We start from the raw sequence: 25,943 nt of genomic DNA on the forward strand, positions 1-25,943 counted from the left end.
TGCTGAGGAGGGCACAGCCATTACTTTTTAAATATAGCGATTATAGTCTTAAAAGTGTTCGGCCAATCGTCAGCCTCACCACAGGCTCTACTCTTCAGCACAATAGTAACTCACACATACCAGAAAAACTTTGAAATTCCAAAATAATACAATATTAAACACTAACAGACAACACTCTATTTTGATAAATGTCTTTTCTGTTTGTTTTAATATCTTTTCAGCGGTGGGAGAGCTGACCAGATCAGTTATGTGTCCTGTCAGACCAGCACATCCTCCTCCTGTCAGAAACACATCAGTCATCATGACACAGAAGCAGCCCTGCTGCTCGATTCTCACCAGCCAGTGCATGATGATCTACAGAGAGTCAAAGACCTGCACAAGACCAGCATGAAGAAGTATGAGATTGTGTTTGAGGGAATCAAACTAGAAGAGAATCAGACCCTCCTGAACAGGATTTACACTCAGCTGTACATCATAGAGGGAGAGAGTGAAGGAGTGAATGAAGAACATGAGGTGCTACAGATGGAGAAAAGTTACAAGACACTCCAAGACACTCCAATCCACTGCAATGACATCTTTGATCCTTCACCTGAGCTAGGATATGAGGAGATGAGAAGAGAGGAGAAAGACAAAATCAAGACTGTTCTTACTAAAGGCATCGCTGGAATTGGAAAAACCGTCTCTGTGCAGAAGTTCATTCTGGACTGGGCCGAGGGAAAAGCCAATCAGGATGTAGATTTCATGTTTGTTCTTCCATTTAGAGAGCTGAACTTGATTAAAGATCATCAGTACAGTCTTCACAGACTTCTGCTGGAGTTTCATCCTGAACTTCGAGATCTGGACTCAAAGATTTATGATGAATGTACAGTTGTGTTCATCTTTGATGGTCTGGATGAAAGCAGATTGACACTGATGTTTTCAGACAGTGAGAAAGTTTCTGATGTGACTGAGACTTCATCAGTGTGTGTGTTGATGTCAAACCTCATGAAAGGAGATCTGCTTCCCTCTGCTCTCATCTGGATCACCACCAGACCAGCAGCAGCCAATCAGATCCCCTCAAACTACATCAACCGTGTGACAGAAATTCAGGGATTCAATGAGCCTCAGAAGGAGGAATATTTCAGGAAGAGAATCAGTGATGAGCATCAAGCCAACAGAATCATCTCACACATCAGAAGAGCAAGAAGCCTCCACATCATGTGCCACATACCCGTCTTCTGCTGGATCTCAGCCACTGTGCTTCAAAACATCCTGAAACAAGATCTCAGTGCAGAAATCCCTCAAACTCTGACTGAAATGTACATCCACTTCCTCCTCATTCAAACTCATATGAGGAACCATAAGTATGAAGAGAGAGATCCAGAGAAACTCCTGCAGTCCAACAGGGAAGTGATTGTGAAACTTGCTGAACTGGCTTTCAATCAGCTGATGAAGGGCAATGTGATGTTCTATGAGGAGGACCTGATTGAGAGCGGCATAGACGTCTCTGACGCCTCAGTGTATTCAGGGATTTGCACTGAGATCTTTAGGGAGGAATCTGTGATCTATCACAGAAAGGTTTACAGCTTTGTACATCTGAGCTTTCAAGAGTTTTTTGCAGCACTGTATGTGTTTTTCTGCTATTTACACAAGAACAGTGAAGTTCTGAAAATGTTCATCAGAGGAAAGTCCAGAACTCAATCTGGAAATATTCCTCTGGACGAGCTCCTGATGGGAGTAATGAATAAAGCCTTGAAGAGTGAAAATGGACACCTGGATCTTTTCCTTAGATTTCTTCATGGCATCTCGCTTGAGTCCAACCAGAGAGTCTTACAGGATGTGCTGATTCACACAGAGAACAACCCAGAGAGCATCAAGAAAATAATCCAAAACCTTAAACGAGGTCAAAAAAACAAAGTCAGTCCTGAAAGATGGATGAATCTGTCACACTGCTTAATTGAGATAAAAGATAGTTCTGTTGTTAAAGAAATGCAGGCATTTTTAAACTCTGAAACAAAAACAAAAAGTCTTTCTCTTGCACAATGCCTAACATTGGCAAACATGATCCTGATGTCAGAGGAGGTGATGGATGAGTTAGACTTGAAGAAGTACAACATCAAATCAAAAGAGGGGAAATGGAGACTGTTACCGGCTGTGAGGAACTGCAGAAAAGCCATGTAAGTGTGTAGATCTAAGAATATTACAGTATGTAAACATAATGGCCCTCATTTATCAATCTTGCGTCGAAACGGGCGTATATGTTGGCGTAAGATTATGCTTACACTCCTCTCACCGCCTGATTTATGAAGCTGTGCGTACCTTTGAAATTTAGGTGTACGCAAACCTGCCTCTTGATAAATGCCGCGGCTGAAAACGATCGTCATTAGATTAACACCATTAGATTAACACCGCCTCCCCCACGCCCTCATTTTACGCCATGGACACACGGAAGACGGCAAAGAGGAGAAACTTCTCCGGTGGAAATCCAGTTTAAATCGCTGGTTGGTTGAGCAAATTACCTATCACAATGCATTATTTTACAGCACGTGTTTTGAATACTATTAGCGTTGAATTTCGCATGACGTCACATGTAATGGGGTGTACAATAGTGATGATGATGTGAATAATTGCATGACAATTTGCAATATTTTTCTTATTAGTATTATGATTTTGATTATTAATGACGCTTATTGTTATTTAGAAGAAGAATGTCTTTGTTATTATTATTATTTGTATTATTATTATTTAAAAGAAGAAGAATGTCATTTTAATTATTTTGTCACTCTGAATTATTTTTTGGTCGTTTCCATTACAGATTTGCGCAAATGTTTTCGCTATTATCTAAATATCGATAAAAAAACTATTGCGAAATGAGCCGTTTCCATTAACCGATGTTATGCAACTAAAACGTCCTTTTTTTTATTGTGACATTTCTTTGAGGTTTAGAATCCAGTATTCCTAGGCTATAGGCTAATTATTGTTTATTTTATGAATTTAATAAATAACTCCGTCTCCTATTCCAAACGATAGGCTACTTGTGTGCCCATTCGTTTTTCCTTTTTAAATCCGTAATTGAAAAACGAAAAATTAACGGTTGTCTTTTTAAAACGCAAAGTTGAACACCAAAAGTTTAATTTGAACTGGCAACACCAACTGCTGCGCAAAAAAGTAAATATCGACGAATTTTCAGATTTTTGTTTAATGACTTTTTGCCCCTTTATTAAACATGTAAAATATACACAAATTAATATGGAAAACATGTCGATTTTACTGGTTTTCTAAGGCCAAATTAGAATCTGGAATTGATATTTTCCCGAATGAGAAGAGCCAATATTAAACTATTGTTTTCTAAGTGGGCTAAGATCTCCATCTTCGCTGTTAAGCAGATGCGCTTTTAGAGAGAAATGCACCTTTCATACGGATTACTTAATCAGAACAAAATGTATTAGCTTTCGATTCGAATTTGTTCGATTTAAAGTGGACATTTCAAGCTTTAGCCTATAGGCTATATTTTGTTTCAGTTCTCGCGCTCCAGTTCACGGAGATCATGAAACTGATTGTTTTATTTTATTTTACAAAAGCACAACGTTTTCTTGTTATTGTTTAAACAAATAAAAGTAGTTACAAATAATGTATTATTATTTTCTGTATGACCAGAAATGATAGAGTATTTTAAATTGTTTCATTGTTGATAGGAAAAAGTGTTCACGCGCGCGCCTCCGTGCCATCCAGTGCGCGTTCCACACTCCGCTCCACAAACTCTTGGATATGCGTCAAAATCTTGTGTTTATTTGTGATAATCTTAGTCCTGTATTATTATTGTCTAACCCGTATTATGAATGTCATTTGACGAATTGCTTTGTTCCTTTTTTGGATAAAAGCGTCTTCTAAATATAGCCTAGTACTAATGATGATAATTATTATTATTTGCATACACGGACCCCAAACACACCGCGTCTTAGGTGACTGTAAATGCGCCATTGCAGTTTTGCGTTTCCATTGCAGTTTTGCGAAATATTCCTTTTTCCAATTGCCTGAAAAACCACCTCATGCGAGCGTAAAAACTTTTTTGCGATAAACGCGAGTTTTTGCGAAATTGACGTGTTTCCATTGGGCGTATTTTCAATTCGCAATTTCAATTTGCGCAATTTGAAGGGTAATGGAAACGCATTACCCAGTCCGTGCGCACATGCCGGGCTTAACTCACAAAAATAAACACTGAACTTTATCATTTCTATGTTGTTGTTTTTTTACAGTGGGTCATAATATATCATATCTTTAGTTTTGCGTTTTGTGGTGTTAGGAATTGTTTTTCTGCGCATTTCAGCACTAACTCAAAACGTGCGTACATGTACACCACCTCCTGAGCTGGCGTAGGATTTGAGCGTGCCGTACGCCAACGTCCATATTGATAAATCGCAAAGCCACCGTGGTTTTGGGTGTACGCCAGGTGTACGCTGGAAATTTGGTGTACGCACTTTTCATAAATGAGGGCCAATGTGAACTAGGTTTGATGATATTTTCTGGATTTGTGTTTTTGCTGCAAATCTTGTTTTAATTTTCTACCAAATTCATGTTTAGTTTTATGAAATAGATTTTTACTTTGATTTGACCTAAATTATATTTGTACTAATACAATAACCACCCTTAAGGCGATACACTACAGGTGAATAGGGTAATATTTTTAATTAGCAGATATCACCATGAAACTTTCCCAGTTTATTACCTACATTAAGATGAGAAAAAAATGTATTACAAGTTGTCTGTAATTTAATGTTTAAATATTCAAATTAGGCATTATCTAATTAAATATGCGCTAATTTGCCTATATTTTAAAAAACGAAATTTCAGAATTGGATAAAGCCTGGTTCAAAATTCTTTTTTCATTGTGTTCACATATTAGATGGGAAAAAATTACAGAGGGATGTATAGATATCTACTTTTGTTATCCTGTAAATCAGAATATACTGTCAATAGCCTTAAAAAAAATTATTTTCGCCATGTTTTTTGGAATAAAATGTTATATAAATCAGGCTAGGAATAATATATTTACAAATCCCTCTGTAATTTTCTTCATAATATAACTAGGTACAAGACTGGAAAGTTTGGTGTGTATAGGTGCTACTGAAGAGGAGATTTCGGACTTGGAGTATGAGAGAAAAGTCATTTTGAGAAAAAGGCATTTAAAGATTTGTAATGTAAAAAATCATACTTTTTAGTGGAAACAACTATTTACTGACACAATATCTTATCAAATCATTAGCAACAACAATACAAACCCCCTAAATCACATCAAAACTTATAAACACAGCATTTATGGCCTTCAACTGAGCAGAAAAACAGTCAAAAACACACATCTAAATGTCAGAGCGCGTCACGTGATGCATCTGAACGAATCAGGTTGTCAGAAATTGACATCAGCCAATGAGATTTCGCTTTTAGGGTTAAATGCCCATTTTACTTTCACGATTGGTTGCTGATTAAAGGGAAATGACCATATTTGGATCCGACAGCATTGTACAGAAGAGAGAGAGCTTTCCAGGCGTGTGCGTGATTAAAAGGAAGCAGACAGAGATCGCAGAGCAGCGCGTTGATTTAGAAAAGTGTAGTAAAATAAAGACCTAAATGTGTATTTTGGACTTTTTTTTCACCACAAGTCTGAAAGAAGACATATTATTGAAGACAAATAGCCCAAAATCTCAAAATTGACCAGTGAAAATAAAACGATGTTTTTGCCTGCCGTGTCCCGCCTTAAAGAGAAAAAAAACATAGATTTCTAATTTTGATTTCGTTTTAGTCAGTCTTTTGACTAAAATGGCATTTTAGTTGTAGTCATATTTTAGTCATCTGAATTGTTTTAGTTTTAGTCTAGTTTTAGTCAACGAAATATAATAAGATTTTAGTACTAAAATCAAATGGGTTTTGTTAAATTGTAATGCATTAATTTAGAATTTCTCAAAAATGTCCAAACCCATTTTATATTCCCATACATCATTCTTTATTCTTTCAAGCAGAAATATAATTAATCCTTATTGAAGCTATTAAAGAGCAGTGAATGCTTTTCTCTTTTTATGTTGTTGTTTGATCAATATTAAGTGTACAGACGGCATTAGGTTTATTACGCACTGTCACATTAAGACCGAGTGTGCAGATCCAATGCACTGCTGATGCACATCCGATATTTTAACAACTGTACTTTTTGTAAAGACATAACCGACTGTGTTTACGGTAAATACTCTCCAAAACGGACATTTAGACATAAGGTTGTGTGCATGTGTCCATTCAGACGCGAAAGAGAGCTCAAATCAGTCCTTGCGCGCAACGCGCTGTCTATGTGCAGGGCTGCACGCTACGGGTTGTGTGTTCGCACAGAAAAACATACAGAATAAAGTTATCTTTCGCGTCGTCACTCTTATTCAGATCTATCCATATGTCTGCTCTTCTTTTCGCCCAGACCAAATCAGTTCTGAATGTATCTCTTCCCCAATCGTCCCTCCCTAACATTTCCGTTTAATTTTTATTCGTTGACGAACATGTCAATACATTTTCGTCATAGTTGTCATCATTTAAAACAGGTTTTTATTTAATTATCTCGTTTTTGTCTGTGAAAAAATGGCGTTGACGAAAATAATGACGAAAATGATTCTTCAACAAAATTAACACTGTTTCCCAGGTTTTCCACGTTATCACAGATTTCATGTGGGACATGTTCAAAAAACACGATTTCCATGTGAAAAGTACGTGATATTCATGTTTTTTTTTCTATAAAGAAAAAAACAGTCGTATAAAGAACAAGAAAAATTATTTTAGCAACGTTATACATGTTTATAAACTATTGCTTTTAATTGATCTTTATTTTATTTGCTTGACTTTGCTGCAGTAAAGAGCAGATAGTGAATGGTCAGCCATTTTTTTCTGGTGAAGCTGTTTAATCAAGGAATAATTGCAACCTTATGGAAACACCAGCATGCCTTTAAGCAGAGTTCTCCTTTTTCAGATTAACAGACTGTAAACTCAGTGATCAGCACTATGAAATCTTGGCTTCAGCTCTGCAATCATCAAACTCCCTCCTAAGAGAGCTGGACCTGAGTAACAATGACCTGCAGGATTCAGGAGTGAAGCTGCTCTGTAAGGGACTGGAGAGTCCAAACTGTCAACTCAACACACTGAGGTATGGTTTTCACATTGATTCAGACAATATGTTAATATTCAAGTACAATTACCCTTCTAGAATAGAAGGAATCTGATTACGACGCATCAAAAAGGAATCTGAATACGTAATGCAACTGATTACATAATGCAACTTCCAATGCATTACTTTACTTGTTAGATCAAAAAGTTGCTCTTCTTTTTCAGATTAACAGCCTGTTATATCACTGATCAACACTGTAAAGTTGTGGCTTCAGTTCTACAATCGTCAAACTCCCTCCTAAGAGAGCTGGACCTGAGTAAAAATAACCTGCAGGATTCAGGAGTGAAGCTGCTCTGTAAGGGACTGGAGAGTCCAAACTGTCAACTCAACATACTGAGGTTTATGTTTCACATTTATTCATTATTCAATATGTAAATGTCCAAGTACAGTTCCCTTTCTAGAATGTTTAAGAAGATGAATGTATGAAGTATTTCACATTGACAGTGTTAATATATAACAAACAATCTGCAGGGAAATGCTCCAAACAAACATATAATCCTGTGGTGCGATCCAGGATGTCATAAAAAATAAATGCTCACTCTTCCTACGCTAGGGGTCCTTCCGAAGGGTGTACAGAGACACAAACATATTGTTTAAACGAGACACTTAAAGGGAACATTCTAAAAAGATCACCTTCATTCCTCATTCATTTGTCCTGTTGTCAGAAGTAGCTCAAGTAGGTAGATTATGTCAGAAATAGAACAGGCATCTGTCTACTGTCCGCAAAAAGTGTGGACCGCAACATTGATTATAACTAGTTTATATTTGTTTTTGACGCAATGTGGTACAACACTCATAATGAGCCATATTAGCACATCTGCCAATCTTACCAGGCTTCTTAATCTTTGTAAAAACTACTTCAAAAGTTGCAGTAAGATACTGAACTTATGAGTTAAAGTAGGCGCTGTTGTGGAGGCAGTCAGATGCAAATATCTGCAACAGTGTAATATCACAATGTAGCAGAAATGGAAAAAGATTTGTTATGGCTAGCCTGGGTTTCCCCTTATTCCCCTTGTTATGGTTTAGCCTGGGTGCGAAGACGATGACGACGTCTATGCGACATATCAACATGTGCACTGCAGATTTACCTTCTACCCTCATGTTTGTCTTGCACAAACGGCAATAGTCGCTGAACGCCATCGTGTACACATAAATCTATGACCCATCGTCTTCTTCCTCGTCGAATTTCTGTCGCTCTACATACGTCATCTGGTATAATTGAAATGATTGGCTATGAGCTACGTACAGGCGCATTTGATAGACATTCGTAGCGCCCAATAAACGGCTCTGGGCATCTGGGCAACGTCTGGGCAACGTGGTTCCCAGACCACGTCTCAATGAGACTGGTCTAACGTTAGCCAGGCTAAGTTTGGGCAGCTGTGAGGAGGAATATTTGTCTAAAGCTCACTGTATGTTTTTATGGTACAATGAACTCTTATGTCAAAAGATCAAACACAATTTGATTATTCATGTTATGACCATTTTAAAGTGCAAAGAAAAGTAAAATTTTCAAAAGTGTCCCACTTTACTAATTTTCACTACTATTTTGGGTAAATGTTACTTTATGCATGCAAAGTAGATGTAAGACTGTTTTACTATTGTTACACATGGACAATTGTTATTTATTTTCTCACAGACTATTGCAAATCTACTGTCTTTTTGGTAAAGGTTTCAGGCCAAAAGTGAATGTTTATATCCTGCACTATATCTTAATTGTATAAATATGTCAGGGACTTTTTTAAATTTAATTCTAAGGACATGCAAAATAAGAAAGAAAAACTGAACAAATAAAAAAAGCCTGAAATAACAACACTTTATAATAGTCTTGCAGTTGCAGGAATCTAAAAATATTGTGCTATGGAAGCTTAAATTTGTCTACTATTTGATCAAAGGACATCAAAATGGCCTTCAATGTATTTATTCCAGTATTTTGCAACTGGTGTTGAAGAGAATTTATTGTAACAGGATTACTACAGCTGTCCTTTCTGCGCTAGTCACTTACAAAATAATACACAAACAATACATTTTGCAGTGAACATTCTGACAGAGACGGTTCTTAATCGTCTTATATTCGCCTTAAGCTCAAACATAAAAACTTCTTAATGCGGATTTTAGTCATATAATGTTGTTAAAATGTTATATTTAACATTTTATATTGAGCTATTTGACACAACTGCTTAGTATAATGTAAACACTCTTTTCATATGATTATACCCCAAATCACATGAAAATCACAACAACAAAAAAACCATATACCATTGTAATTGTGTGTTTTAGGGATGTCCATTTTCACAAATTCCCATGATCGATCGTCGTTTAAATTAATGATCAATTAATCGATTAATCGTTAGCGTCTGCTGCAGTGGCATGGCAACAGCATGACAGGGTCTGCAAATCCTGCTCAAAACACTATGTTCCTCACCAAATGAATGAGAATGGTTTTTAATCTAAATAAAGGGCTAATAGGATTGTAAAATGTTTCGATGTGATTATTAAATAATTAATTTTATTAAATGATCAATCAAATATAAGGACTACTACTAATACAACGTCACCAACGCCGCCTCAGATGCGTGCAGAATGTGTGACTGTTGTGGACGTGCTCTCCCTGGAACAACGCACTGAAGACAACTAAACCCAATGCATTCACAACGATTTAATACATAGTGTTCTCATGATATGTAATACTGTATGTCAGTCCCAAATTATTAATCGTTATTATTAGTCGTGCATTTCTGTTTAAGCTGCGCGCGCTGAATGAATAGGCTACCGTTAAACTGGAGCACTTAGTTTGCTAACGCGTTATTTAACTCAAAGAAACGCATCCTATATGAGATTAATCCGATATATTAAAAATAAACATATTACAAATTATTTCTGCACAAAATGACGCGAATGTACAAGTGAACTTGCACTAAGTTAAGTGTCATTCAGAATGACTCATGTGGACGCGATTTTCCTGGAGCAACGCGACACGACAACTAAACTCAAATAATGCACAATGTTTTATTACAATATTGTTCTCTTTATAATGTTATGTAATATGACAGTCCTCCCAATAGTCATTATTAGTTGTGCAGTGCCGTTTGAGCAGCACGCGCTGAAGCTGATCACGCTTTACTACAGCGTTAATTCAAGGGGTACAAATGCATCCAATATAAGATAAATCAGATATAGATAGGCATACACAAAATAAACATATTAATACGACTTACATTTGCACAAAACAAAAGGCTTTGAATGAACACGCAAACTTAGTCCTAATGAAGGTGTAAAATGGTCCCAAACAAAACGCCCTCGCTTTGTTTCACGGTTGAGCAGCATGCACGCACATGGACCTGCTTAATCGATGATCGATAAGCTGTATCGATTAAATGTATTATCGACAATTAATCGATCGTCGATTAATTGTTAACATCCCTAGTGTGTTTATTAGCTTATTGTTTCATGTGTAGAAATGTTTCTTTTGGGTTTGTTCTTCATGGAGCTGCAGAGGAAGAAGTGTACAGGACAGCGTAATGCAAAAGGGCTGGAATATCATCAAGTAAGATGATTGAAAGCTGTAGGGCGAGTTAGAGAGCGCTGAGATCATAACTGACACAAACCAGGAAGAGGATAGACCGATATAGCTGCGTACGCTGTTTGAGCTCTTCAGATTGCATAATTCAGCGTGAAATGAATAGAAATGGTATTCTGTAAGACAAAATAAATTGCAACAGTGATAATAAATCTATATTTCTCCAAATATGCACACTGTTGTACTAAGAGCTCTAATGGACGCTGTTCAGTGAAGCTATGTGAACACAAATAAACCAGAGCAGACGTGAGTGAATATGAAAGATCTTAATTATTATATTCTAAATAAAAAAAATTACAGATTTTGCACTCATAACATATATTAAGAAATGAATGTCACTGCAACCCAGTTTTATCATAAACAGTGGTCCAATATCGAAGCTTGAGTCTGATTTTTTTTTTTTTATGAAATCAGATTTTCAGTCCACTAACAACGTTTAAATGTCTTAGTCACAACTGAAAATAGTGATTTGTTCCTGATTTTTTTTTTTTTTTGTAGTTTTGTATTTACAGTCCTGTATAAGGGGTGCTGCAGGACCCTCTGCATCGCATATCCTTTGTGCCTGCTGCTGGATCACAAATCATAGAAATAAATCTAAAACATTTGTAAAAAATTAAGCACATTAACATTTACTGTTGTTGTAGATTATCTGGCTGTATGGTGACAGAGGAAGGTTGTGGTGCTCTGATATCAGCTCTGAGTTCAAACCCTTCACACCTGAGAGAGCTGGACCTGAGCTACAATCACCCAGGAGATTCAGGACTGAAGCTAGGGACTGATACATTCAAACATCTGCACAAACTCAAGTATGTTAAACAGAATTTAAGAATCATACTGTCTGATGTGTATCTTATTATATATTAATTGCTGCACCTTCCTGCTGTAAAGAACAGAGAGTGAATTGTCAACCAGCTTTATATTTTATGGTGAAGAGGGTTAATCAAGGATGTCTTGAAGTCGTATGTGGACGGACACCTGCATGCCTTTAACCAAAGTCACATTTTTCAGATTAGCAGCCTGCAAACTCACTGCTCAGCACTGTGAAATTGTGGCTTCAGCTCTACAATCATCAAACTCCATCATGAAAGAGCTGGACCTGAGTAACAATGACCTGCATGATTCAGGAGTGCAGCTTCTCTGTGCTGGACTGAAGAGTACACAATGTCAACTCAACAATCTGAGGTATTTAAGGGGGTATTCAACTCAATTTTGATAAGTACAGTGGGTAGCTTCACTGTTGTATTTTTTCTGGATACAGACGGTACTTTATACATTGTGAAATAACAATCATCATATCTGCTTTGTACATTCATCATGTCTGCTCTGTGTTGTCAAGAGAGATTTTTTTGGTTCTCACAAAAAAGACTGCTCAAAAAGCCCAACTTATATTTATAACAAACAGCCAGTAATTTAACAGTGATGTACAAAGCTGACATAACTGCATGTGAAGAGAGACATGCAGTCCTTTCTCAGTAATTTGCATATTGCCATTTGTAATTTATAATCCTCGACTAGAAGTGCAGCTATACTAAAATAGTATAATACACACCTAGCCATATATAATCCCGCTTATGTCATCGTCTAGTGCTGCACGATATACTGATACTAGAAATGTATCATGATACCCTGCTGTTAAAATTGTATGATTCTCTTTTATGGTGAAGCTGGTTAATCAATGTGTTCTTGAAATATGTTGTGGACACTAGCCTGCCTTTTAACCAAAGTCATGTTTTTCAGATTAACAGCCTGTAATCTCACTGATCAGCACTGTGAAATTGTGGCTACAGCTCTACAATCATCAAACTCTCTCCTGAAAGAGCTGGACCTGAGTAAAAATGATCTAGAGGATTCAGGTGTGAATCTGCTCTGTGTTGGACTGAAGAGTTCAAACTGTCAACTCCACATACTGAGGTATTTATTGGCGTATTCAACTCAATTTTGACAAGTACAGTGGGAAGCTTCACTGTTATCATTTTTCTGGATACAGACAGTACTTGGTGTGGACAAATGTAAATGTAATCTATTCTTTAATGACAAGTATAAAAAGAGTCACATACTTGTGAACAACTATCACAAAAAGTAATTGATGCTTGGGGAGGAATCAGATACTAAAAATAACCCAAAGTATTTACTTTTGAACAGGATCCTTTATCTAAATCAAGTTATTATTTTGTCTTTAAGATTATTTTGGTTTTAAGCCCAAACAGAATTATCTGCCCACTGGTCTCTCACTCCAGTGAGCTAACTTTGCAAAAGTGATAATGCCCTTTCAACGTTAAAAATCCCCTTTCAGACATTAATTTTAACAAATCAAAATGTGATTATTATTCATGAGCCTAACAGCCAACCAAACATTAGTGTGACAGATGCTATTAGCTACTGACAACACGCAATCCACCTAAGACATAACCAAAAAGAGAAGTCATCTTTGACTAATGTAAGGTAATATTTTAACACCTTGAACTGCACCACCTTTTAAACCCAAACTATAAAAATCACATGCCTGGACTCAAACTTTGTCTTTCCTGAACTGTTTGGAGAATGTGCGTAGTTGTGGTATCTTTTGAAAGAAGACAATTGTAGTTAAAATATTAAGAGATTCAAATATTAGTCAATTTATTCTAAGTGAGTGCAAGCAGTTCTTAAAAAGTATTAGCGTAAATACATTCGCTTTTTGTCTGGTGATTTGATTTTTTTATCATTGTACGTTCCTGAGCATGTCATAAAACATGGCGTTGACTACCCATAATGCAATGACGTAGTTTCCCAGACTCTATTAAAAAAGGCCTTATAAGCCTTAAAATTACATTTTAAAAGCCCTACATATTCAAAATGATTTAACCACCTATACAGAGTATATTTTAACGCCTAACAAATACCTTATCCATATCACATTTAATTGCAAAATTTTCTCCCTATATTTTAATGTTTTTAATCAAGTAATGATTCATTAAAAAAGAAAACTAAAACCAGTGTGAAGTCAATGTTAAAAGCAGGATTGAGAAAGCAACAAACTGCATCTATGGTTTAAACCCACTCGCTCACACACGCTGTACCAGCCCTCTCTCCTCATTGGATTTAAAAATAAGTCAGATGCCCCTTAGATTAGATTTTTTGTTGTTGTCAGTATATACCTTAACACATTACTGCAGTAAGGATAGACATGGGTACAGTAGGTCCTTGATACTTAGATTAGATTAGCCTTTATTGTCTCCTGACGGAGAAATTCATCTTGGGCATTCGAGATAACAGATGCAACACAAAAATACATAACACATAACATGATTTACCCACACATAATTTACCATAATCTACCTACACACCACCCCCCATTCCCCCCCCACATCCCACATCCCACACTCCTAGCACTTTCTATTAACACATGCTGTGGTCAGTAGCCTCTTTATCTCCTTGCAGCTAACCCACACACCCTATTTGTTGTTATTCAATATTTTTATAGAGAGTGGTACAAATGAAAATTTAAACCTATTCATTCTGCAGTTTGGTAACCTGTACCTTCTGCCCGAGGGCATCATCTCATACTCACTGTAAAGGACATGATTCGGATCACTAGTGATTTTTAAACTCTGTTTCCTCACCGCCTCCTCAAAAAGCTCATTAAGAGTAGTCGGTGGCACTTGTCCAATTATTTTTCCCGCCCTTTTAATCAGTATTTGGAGCTGTGTTTTTAGTTTAACTGACAGGTTACCAAACCAAGCTACAATACCATATCGGACAATAGACTCAATAGCTGCCTTATAAAACAATAGCATAATATCTTTGTCAACACCATGAACTCTTAGTCTTCTTAAAAAATATAGACGCTGACATATTTTTGAGGAAACGTACTCTACTTGATGTGACCACTTTAAATGTTTATCTAATTGAATTCCTAAATATTTATATGTTGTTACTTGTTCAATTGGTACTCCTTCAATTAGAATAGGGCTTTGATCGCCTATAGACCTAGGGTCAAAAATCATTTCTTTGGTTTTATTAACATTAAGGAGCAAGTTATGCTTATTGCACCACTTCACCATCTCCTCTATCTCCTGTGTGTAAATACCAATGTCTAAATTGTTGTAGAGTAAACTAAGTATGACCGTATCATCTGAAAATTTAATAATATAATTATTCCTATCGATATTTCTGCATTCATTTGTGTATATTATAAAAAGTAAGGGCGAGCTTACACAGCCCTGAGGGGCACCTGTACTTATGCTAATCATATCAGAAAGAGTGGAGTTAACTCTCACCTGCTGCTTCCTTTCTGTCAGGAAAGAACCATACCATTTGATAATGAAGGGGTTCACTTCCATCTGATATAGTTTACTTAACATTGTCTGCGGAAGAATACAATTAAATGCAGAACTAAAATCCATAAATAATAAACGAACATAACCTGATGGTTTTTCCAAGTGCTTTAAAATGGAGTGTACAGTTGTAATTAAAGCATCATCAGTACCCCTGCCATTATTATAAGCAAATTGGTACGGATCCAAGAGATGCTGTACCTCACTCCTTAATTTACCAACCATTATACGTTCTAATGACTTCATCACTATAGAAGTCAGCGCCACTGGTCTATAGTCATCATTTTGCTGTGGGCATGGTTTTTTGGGCAACGGAATGACAACTGATGTCTTCCAGATGGTGGGAATGGTACATGTATCCACAGAAAATTGAAATAAGGGGCACCAAGCCGGAGTTAGCTCATCCGAAAATGTTTTCAAAATAAAAGATGAAATACCATCAGGTCCACTAGCCTTATTCCTATTCAGCTTTTTAAAAACTACGGTGACATCTTTCGGTTTAATTATTATTCTATCCTGTATTGGGTCACATGGTATTGACATAGACAACTCTCTGCAGCAGGTCACATTTGTTTCACAATTCAAATCAAAACGTTTATAAAAGATGTTAAGATCATTAGCCTTATCCAAATCATTCTCCACATTTAATTCCTTCTGACTTGAGTTCATATTAGTAATTTCTTTCACCGTGTCCCACTGTTTTTTTGGGTTATTCGTTGAAAAAGCTTCCCGAACTCGTGTGCTGTGTTCCTCTCGCGCCTTCTTCAGTTTCCCCCTCAGGTCTTTTTGTATTGATCTTAGTTCCATCAAATCATTATTCCGGAATGCTTGTTTTTTCCTCCTAATCAGATGTTTAATTTCAGGAGTTATATAGTCTTTATTGTTAGGATATATAGTGATCGTCTTTTTCGGCACAACAGTATCAACACAAAAATGGATATACCCTGTTATTGTTTCCGCAATATTGTCAATATCGTTGTCCTTATAAAAGACATCCCAGTCTGTGGCCAGAAAACATCCACTCAACGTCTCCTTGCTCTCCTCCTGCCACACACTGACAGTTTTTGAGACGGGTTTGCTTTTTTTAATGGCACACTTAAAGGTAGGGATCAGATGGATGATGTTATGATCCGAGTTTGAGAGGGGGGGTTTAATTCTGGCAGCATATGCATCTTTAATGTTGCCATAACATTTATCTAGCGTCCTATTCTTACGTGTGCTGTTTTTAACATATTGCTGGAAACCAGGAAGAGATAGCTCCAGTTTACAATGGTTGAAGTCTCCGAGAACAAATATAGGGGAATCTGGTTTATCCTTTAGCTGCTGATGGACACAGTCCGCTACACGTGAAGCTGCTCTAGGTGCGTTCCCACTGGGCGGGATATATACAGAGCATAAGAAGATGTTCCCATAGTCTCTAGGTAAATAAAAAGGTCTCAAACTCATGCAAATAAGTTCAAGATCTGGAGTACACACCCTGTATTTTATCGTATAATTATTGCACCAAGAGTCATTAATATAAACACAGATCCCACCCCCCCTCATCTTCCCCGAGTCATTGTTTCTGTCCATACGCACACATGAGAAGCCTCGTACCTGCACCAATGAGTCTGGAAAATCCTCTTGTAACCAGGTCTCTGTGTAAATCATTAGGCATGATTCGCGATATTCATTACAGGCGTTTGTATTAAGCCTCAACTCCTCCATCTTATTCCTTAGGGAGCGAACATTGCCAAAGAGTATAGACGGCAGCGGCGGCCTTGTGCCCCTTCGGCGAAGGCGAAGTTTAATGCCGCCCCTCCTCCCTCGTTTCCGCGGCTGGTTACCTCCGCGCTGTCGTAACAGCTCCTCCGGAACATGGTCTAACAAGCCCGGTTCTGGTGTTACTTTCCTCCTCAAGGACAACAGCCAGTCTCTGCCATACTCCCGCGGCGTCTGCTCATTTCCTTCGGCGAGTGTGGTGACATCATATTGTAAGCGGGTGCAAAAGGTTGTTGTAATTAGTAACAGCAGTAGCAGCCATACTCCGGTGACTCTCTTTCCCATCGTAACTTCTCTTCCTTGTTCACTTCTTCCTTATTCAGCAGACCACAGCAGCACTTCAACACGCTTAACATAGACTTGACGAATTTGACGAACTTAACCTAGACAACTTAGACAACCACATACACCTGTTCTCCCGTGCCCGTGTCGCAAGCAGTGCTGCGCCACCGGAAGTTAGTTCCAGATACTGTCCAGATTAGCAGTAACAAACCCACCTTTATTATCTTTATTGTGCTTGATATAAATAAAAGGTGATTTAAAAAGTAATTGAAAGTCCTTGAACCTGGTCACGAAAGAGTGGGGACCCAATGTCTCAAGCACCATCAGCCAACAATTATCAAAATTCAGTTTAAAATGTTTTTTTGGTCCCACTTTATATTAAGTGGCTTTAAGTACTATGTACTTACATTGAAATTACTAATTTGATACAATGGACTTATTGTGTACATACATGTTTTTACATTGTACTTAGATTTTTAAAATACCTGCATGTAATTACAGCTTTAATTAATGTATGTAATTACATTTGTAATTACACTGTTGACCCTTCCCTTACACCTTAACCCACCCTTAAACTTAACCATACCAGCACACCTGTCTCTAACCTTACCCGTATCACATCTCAATAGCAGCAAAAGTGTTTTACAATAAAACATGAACACAATAAGTACATTGTACTTATTTTTTGATGTAAGTACATAGTACTTAAAGCCACTTAATATAAAGTGGGACTGTTTTTTTGCATTTTAATTTGCATATGGTTGCAACAACATTTGGTTCTATTTTTTAAGTGCTATTGTTTTTTTGTTTTTTTTTTAAATGCTTGATTGATATTTAAAATAGTCTCATATTGTGAAGAGAGGCTGATTAGATTTATAGCATGTTTCGATGTAAATGATTTTTTTTAATCAAAGTGGACATGTCTTTTGCATATGTGTATTTTGGGTTGAGTGTATATACGTTAGTTGTCTATGAACATCAGGACTACATGTGTGCTTAATAGACAAATAGCAATATACACTAGACCAGAGGTACCCAATCCTGTTCCTGTTGATCCACCTACCTGCAGAGTTCATATCCAACCCTGAATCAACCCACCAGTCTGTAATTATCAAGTGCTCCTGAAGATCTTAATGAGCTGCTACAGTTGTGTTTGATCAGTGTTGGAGCTGAATTTTGCAGGAAGGTAGATCTCCAGGAACAGTATTGGGTACACCTGCACTAAACATAAGTACATTTACTTGTATGCGTGTGCACATGTACATGGGTGGGATAAATTCACAGTATGTCCACCACTACTACACCACTGTAAATAATGTAAAAATAAAATAAACAAAACTGTGTTCAACTAACAAACAGATTATCACATTATTAGTTATCTTTGAAACATTATAATTATTTTTACAGTGCAGTAGTATTGCAATAGTATTAGATTGCATTATTGGATTTACATTTAAATAACAATAAACTTGTAACGTACGGAATGAGGCGGTCGGATCCATGTGCAGCACTTTATTTAAACTTACACACAAGCAGACATAAACTCAAGCAGACAGTTCAACAAAGGGCAATCCGGTAACTCGTGGTCAAAACAGGCTTAGGTCGAGGCAGGCAGCACAGGTTCATAAACAGTCCAGAAAACAGACAAGGGTCAAGAGTCCAGGGAAACACGGAATACTAACACAAGGAATAATGCTCAGAGATGTACGCTTACTAGTGTAACAAGACCTCGCACAGGACAGAGGGATCACTCAGGCTTAAATAAGGAACTCAATCACTCGTTATCAAACACAACTGAACATAATTAAACAATCAGTCCATGGTGAAACATAACATAGGAAGAGAGTGCCCTCCATTGGCTCATGCGGGCACTCCAGCCGCTGATTGTCACAAAACGAATAATAGTTGTTGTTTAGTCATTTTGAATGGTAAAAAAAATTATTTCTTTGTTTTTTGTCTTTAGCAGATCACATGTTTGCATATTGATGAGAACATAAAATCTAAAATTTTAAATCTAAAATTAAAATATACATATCCTGTGTCCCTGCTGCTGTATCACAAATCTAAAGAAAAATATTTTAAAAAAATGAAGCACACTAACATGAACACGTTGTTGTTGTAGATTATCTGGCTGTATGGTGACAGAGGAAGGCTGTGCTGCTCTGGCATCAGCTCTGAGTTCAAAGCCTTCACACCTGAGAGAGCTGGACCTGAGCTACAATCACCCAGGAGATTCAGGACTGAAGCTGCTCTCTGATACACTCAAGCATCTGGACAAACTCAAGTATGTAGAGCAGTAACAATCCTCATGTCTGCTGTGTGTTGTCGAGATAACTGTTTTTTTGGTTCTCACAAAAAAGACTGCTCAAAAAGCCCAGCATATATTTATAATAAACAGTAGGGATGGCCCGATACCATTTTTTTTCAAACCGATACGAGTACGAGTATTTACATTTGTGTACTTGCCGATACCGAATACCGATACCGATACTGATATTTCTACCGAAAAAGTAACTATAGGCAAGGGTCATACACAGACAGGCAGTCAAACAAAGAAACAAACAAGCAAACAAAACAGGCAGGGACCAGAGGCAAGAGAGTAATCCAGGGACCAGAGGCAAGAGAGTAATCCAGGGACCAGATGATGATATTCAAAAACCAAATGACAAGAAACCAGGGAAAACGCTCGGAATTGCAGTGAAACACTAGACAAGACTTTGCGGTGAGTGAATGAAATAACATGGTATAAATAGACAGAGACTAACAGGATGATGAGACAGGTGAATGCAATGAGTGAATGAGGTACAGGTGAATGTGATCAATGATAAGTGATGATGAGTCCGGGGAGTGAGTATGGGAAATGTAGTTTGTGAGTGATAGTCTTATGTGGAGTGCCCTCTGGTGGCTCTCAAGGGCACTCCAGCTGGTGACCGTTACAAAAATAAATAATAATTAGTAAAATAATAAATGTAGGCAAATTCAAATAAAAAGTAAATTATGTATATTTCTGTGTAAACAAAAAGCCTCTGGCACTGTCTTTACTACTGACAAAATATCAATAAAACGTATTGTACACTGTCTACTCAGCAATATATCAATTAAACTATTTGACACTGTCTCCAGCTTTCAATTTAACAAAATTTCAATGTAACTGTTGCGTAGTCTCAATTAAAGATTTTACATATTTCAAATTTAACAAAACATCAATGTAACTATTGCATAGTCTGAGAATGAGAGGCAGGTTCTTTTTGATGAACAAAATCATCTCTGCATGATCAGCTGTGATTTCTGTTTCTGCTTTCATTCACAATATGTGACACTGAGCTGAACAGCCTTTCACTGTCAACACTACTGCATGGTGCTGATAGGTATCTGGATGCCATTTTGGCCAGAGTAGGGAACCGCACTTTGTTAACTGCCCAGTATTGTAGTGGTTTGTCTTCTCGAGAAATTGTGGTCTCCCCTAGGTATGTCTCTAATTGTGCAGTAGAACCTCATCTGCTATTTCATCAAATATACTGTCCAGGCTGCTGCTTGCCTGGTCCCTGCGTGGTTTTCTGGCAGGAGGTTCGTGCAGGTCATGATCCTCCTCTTCTCCAGACGACCTCAACAGCTCACGCATCAGCATCTCCTTGGTATTTGCAGCAGTGTTGGTGTTAGAGATTTTTTTATACAGTCATGGTCAGAATTAATAGCACCCCTGGAAAATATGATCAAAACTGGCTGTAAAAAATAAATCTGCATTGTTTATCCTTTTGAACTTTCATTCAAAAAATTGCCAAAATTCTAACCTTTCATTGAAGCAAGAAAATTGAAAGTGGGGCTAAATCACATTATGAAATAAATGTTTTTCTCCAAAACACGTCGGCCATAATTATTGGCACCCTTTATTAAATACTTTTTGCAACCTCTTTTTGCCAAGATAACAGCTCTGAGTTTTCTCCTATAATGCCTGATGAGTTTGGAGAACACCTGACAAGAGATCAGAGACCATTTCTCCACACAGAATCTCTCCAGATCCTTCAGATTCCCAGATCCATGTTGGTGCTTCTTCTCTTCAGTTCAGCCCACTCATTTTCTATAGGGTTCAGGGCAGGGACTGGGATGGCCATTGCAGATCTTGGTTTTGTGCTCAGTGACCCATTTTTGTTTTGATTTTGATATTTGTTTTTGGATGACAGTCCTGTTGGAAGATCCAAACATGGCCCGTTATAAGATTTCTAGCACAGTCTGTTAGGTTTCGATTTTTTTATCTGTTGGTATTTGATCCAATACATGATGCCATGGATCTGAACAAGATGTCCAGGACCTCTGCTGTATATTTAATGCTCTGGGCCTAATTTTCTGCCAGAGTATTTCATTTTACACATGAGGTACTTTTTTTATCCCTGCACAGCAAAAACTCCAGTGTTAAATTAACACTCCTGGGAGTGTATATGAGTCCGCACTCAAGAGTGTAAAGTGTTAAAATATGAGTGTTAAATGAACACTCAAGAGTGTTAAAGTTAATGAGATAATTAAGTTATTAATTAAGTGATGATTGAGCATTATTGAAGACACCTGATGTTAACAAGCAGAATCACTGAAGGAGAAAATCACAAATTGTAAGTCACCATTATGGAGATCAGTGTGTGTTTTAGTTGGGCTCTTGACCCTTATATTATTAACTTTAGATTTTGGTTGTCTGCATTTTCTGATAGATAACAGTCAGATGAACAAAGAGAAAATGTGATCTGATGGTGTTGGTCATGTTTTGACAATCATATTGTGATCTGAAATAAACAAAACTTAATTATATAGTTTGGTTTAACTTGTTAATACAGCAGCTCTCTGATACTAAAGCGTATGATCTTCAGTATTTTTAATATAATCCAAAATATTTAATAAACATTGTTCTGATCAAGAAACTTTTAAATACTTTATTTAGAAACACAGACATCAATAATCAGCCTGTGAATCTCAACCATGGTGACAAGAATAAAGCATGTTGCAGTGGCTGCCACCAATCAACTCATTAATGGCTCCCATCATGCATTGCGGAATTAACAAATTATATGAAGTAATTTCATTTTCCTAATTGAATATTTTGCTTGTCACCATTGTTGAGATGCATAGACTGAATCTTGATGTCTGTGTGTGCCTAAAATTAAAAAAAAAATTTCAAAACAACTTTAAAATAAATTCTTCAATATTTATTTATCAAAAATGCTGGATATTCATGTAGAATCACAGTTATGCTGTAATAAACAACAGAAATTTTAATCAGAAATAAGGGTTCAGTGATCAAGTTCATATTATGATTGTCATAACATAGCCAACAGATCACTTTTTTTCTTTATTCATCTGTCTGTTATAAATTAATAACAACAGGCACACAGAATTCTAAGTTAATAATATAAGGGTCAAGAGCCCAACTAAAGCAAACACTGATCTCCATAATGGTGGCTTACAATTTGTGATTTTCTCCTTCAGTGATTCTGCTTGTTAACATCAGGTGTTCATCACTAATGCTCAATCATCACTCAATTATTAACTTAATTATCTCATTAACTTTAACACTCTTGAGTGTTCATTTAACACTCATATTTTAACACTTTACACTCTTGAGTCTGGACTCATATAAACTCCCAGGAGTGTTAATTTAACACTGGAGTGTTTTCTGTGAACACTGGAGTTTTTGCTGTGTGTGTGCACCAAACCCATCTTAAGTGTTTGCTGCCAAAAAAGCAATTTTTGTTTGTGTCCTGTGGGGTCAACACGGTCCAGATCATAGCAGAGCGTTTATCTTCAGCCGGGGAAACTCGAGGCTAATATTATAAACTTCTCTTTTGAAGATCAGACTCATTGCCAGTCTGGAGTAAAAGAAGCTGAACTCTCAGGCATTGACCGGAGACTCACTTTCACACGCCACATCCATTTTCTCACGCAACTTACCGAAATGTATATTCCTCATACATAATATCGACCAATCAGTGTTTTTCAACCACGCAGAGGTCAATAAAACAGCTGAAGAACAATTACGTCACACAACATTTACCTCATTTAATGACCATGATATATAGCACGTTATGTTGTCTAGAAAAAACAGCTGTTTTGCTAATTTTGTATTTTGTATTTTTTTACTTATATCATTCAATACAGTTGTTATTATGAAAAAAATAAATAAAAACGCATTATATTTAATTAATTATGATTTTTTTATTACATGTTTACTGCCGACGGTGGGTCTCCCTTCCAAGCAATTTACTAGCATTGCCATAGGAACGCTTCGGCTTCTGCCACCCGGAAGAACGTCTATTACTGTTGTGACGTCACGGGGAATTGTCGTATAGATTGATAAAGATTCATTCGGTATGACTTTTCATGTTCCTGTACGGTTGCTAGGGTGATCTGGATGGTTGCTATGGTGATGAAGCACTTATTAGAGTTATACTTATAGATTGGTGTCAGCCTGGATCAATAGATATATGGCTTATTCATGCTGCCGTATGGTTGCTATGGTGCTCTAAATGGTTACTAGGACGTGGCTTGATAGCTTCATGATGATCCTGAGAAAGTGATTGGTTGCTGAGTGAATTGTCTCTATGACAATGTGATCAGAGTTATGTGGGGCAGTTTCGGGCTCTTACGCCCTGGGGTGTGTGAGGAGTGTGTGTGTGGGGCAGTTTCGGGCTCTTACGCCCCGGGGTGTGTGAGGAGTGTGTGTGTGTGGGACAGTTTCGGGCTCGCCCGCAGCGACGATCACACGCCGACCGCTTATAAAGTTACAGCACACACAGATTATTCCCAAGTCCACGACAAACTGACAGACGAGACGAGTTACACACTGAAGTTTTGTCCAGAAGAATAATAATAAATATGAGGAATAACAATAAGGATGCTTTACTTCACAAGCACCACTAATAATAATAATAATAATAATAATAATAATAAATAAAAATGTTGACAACTGCTGAGTATTAAAATGAGAAATTTCTCTCTGTGTGTGTGTGTGTGTGTGTGTGTGTGTGTGTGTGTGTGTGTGTGTGTGTGTGTGTGTGTGTGTGTGTGTGTGTGTGTGTGTGTGTGTGTGTTTTCTAGTGTGGATCACGGAGGAGAGTTCAGGATTACAGCAGGACCCCAGAAATGTAAGTCCAGAAACACATTTGTAGTGTGTGTTGTTGTAAATGTAAGTCCAGAAACACAGTTGTAGTGTGTGTTGTTGTAAATGCTGCTGTTGTAATGTGTGTTCTTGTGTTCAGATGCCGTTGATCTCACACTGGATCCAAACACAGCACACACTCATCTCGCTCTGTGTGAGGAGAACAGAAAGGTGACGCGTGTGTCAGAGAGTCAGTCGTATCCTGATCATCCAGAGAGATTTGAGGGTTATCATCATCGTCAGGTTCTGTGTGGAGAGAGTCTGACTGGACGCTGTTACTGGGAGTGTGAAAGGACTGGAGATGTTGATATCTCAGTGTCGTATAAAGGAATCAAGAGGAAAGGAGGGAGGAATGACAGTGTGTTTGGACAGAATGAGAAGTCCTGGAGTCTGTTCTGCTCTGGTCACACACTCTCTGTCTGGCACAATAATTACTCCACTGCTGTTTTTGCTGCTCCAGGATCCTGTATGAGAGCAGGAGTGTGTGTGGACGTGTCGGCCGGCACTCTGTCCTTCTACAGCGTCTCTGACACACACACACTCACACACTTACACACATTCACACACACATTCACTGAACCCCTCTATGCTGGATTTGGTGTTCATAATGTTAACTCTTCAGTGTCTCTGTGTCACATTAAACACACACACACACACACACACACACTCCATACCTGTCAAGTTTTGGATTTGAAAATAAGGGAAGTTTTTCGGCGCCCACCACAAGCAGTCCCACCACCCCAACCAAGCTCCAGTATCCCTTACATTTTAAGACAGGTGTTATAGCCCAAATGAAAACACAAAAGGGTATATATGAAGTGCATTTATTTAAAGGCTTATTAGCATATTTTCTGTTAATTTAACATTGCTTGTCTTCACATTTTATTTTCATTCCACATTCTTTTTATTTTTATATTGCTTTTCCTTTACAGTTTTTCTTTTCATTTCACATAACTTTTCTTTACTCTTTTAGTGACTTATTGTACACATTTGTTGCAGACTTTGCATTCTTTAAGACTGTTTTGGAAGGAGTGTATTTGTGGGCTGGGCCAAAGTGGTTCATTTTACATGAGAGTAGAGCGCAAACAGTTCTGTTGTCTAATGTCATCCTATTCTCTGTAACAATCTTTCGTACCATGCTAAATACTCTTTCTGAACTTGCATTGCTATGGGGAATGCACAGTAAAGCCTTCATAAGTTTCGGCAGCTCACTGAACCTCATGTCCTTTCCTATCATGCCCCAGAATCTGTCGATTCTGTCTTCTTGGGGGAGTTCCTTACTATCTGTCACCTGATAGTCTGTGAATTCCTCTCTCATCTTATCCTCTTTCAGCCTCAACTGAGGGAACAGGGCCCCTAGCCTTTCCACTGTAAAGTAAAACAAGTGTTTGACTAAACATTGCAGATCTAAACAAGTATCAAGTATACTGAGCCAATTATTTGTTTGGTTATCAATGGGGAACTGTCCCCAGAGGATGTTGTTATGATGCAATGTAAAGCCCTTTATAAAATTGCCTTGCCTTGCCTATCATCAATAGGCTTTATGCACAGCTGCACTACTTCCTGAACTTAAAGGTGGGGTATGTAATTCTCTTTTTTGACAATTTTTTAAAATCACTTGAAATCCTATTCCTAACCCCCTTACAGCCACTGAGTTAGAAGCACTGAAATGAAAATGTATTAATTTAATCATCTGTG

General features: G+C 37.5%; 1 protein-coding gene across 1 annotated transcript; it reads left to right on the top strand.

The window, feature by feature from the left end:
• Positions 1–372: 372 nt before the first annotated feature.
• On the top strand, positions 373–25,031 carry LOC307010320 (NACHT, LRR and PYD domains-containing protein 12-like; the record flags this gene model as incomplete). Its single annotated transcript, XM_079634903.1, has 8 exons — positions 373–2,156; positions 6,977–7,150; positions 7,336–7,509; positions 11,393–11,554; positions 11,757–11,930; positions 19,227–19,388; positions 24,185–24,231; positions 24,346–25,031. The coding sequence occupies exons 1-8, from the start codon at positions 388–390 to the stop codon at positions 25,029–25,031; spliced, it is 3,348 nt and encodes a 1,115-aa protein (XP_079491029.1). The 5' UTR covers positions 373–387.
• Between the last annotated feature and the right edge of the window lie 912 nt (positions 25,032–25,943).

This window comes from Phoxinus phoxinus (genome assembly GCF_949152265.1).
Source record: "Phoxinus phoxinus genome assembly, chromosome: 1".
Classification (NCBI taxonomy): Eukaryota; Metazoa; Chordata; class Actinopteri; order Cypriniformes; family Leuciscidae; genus Phoxinus; species Phoxinus phoxinus.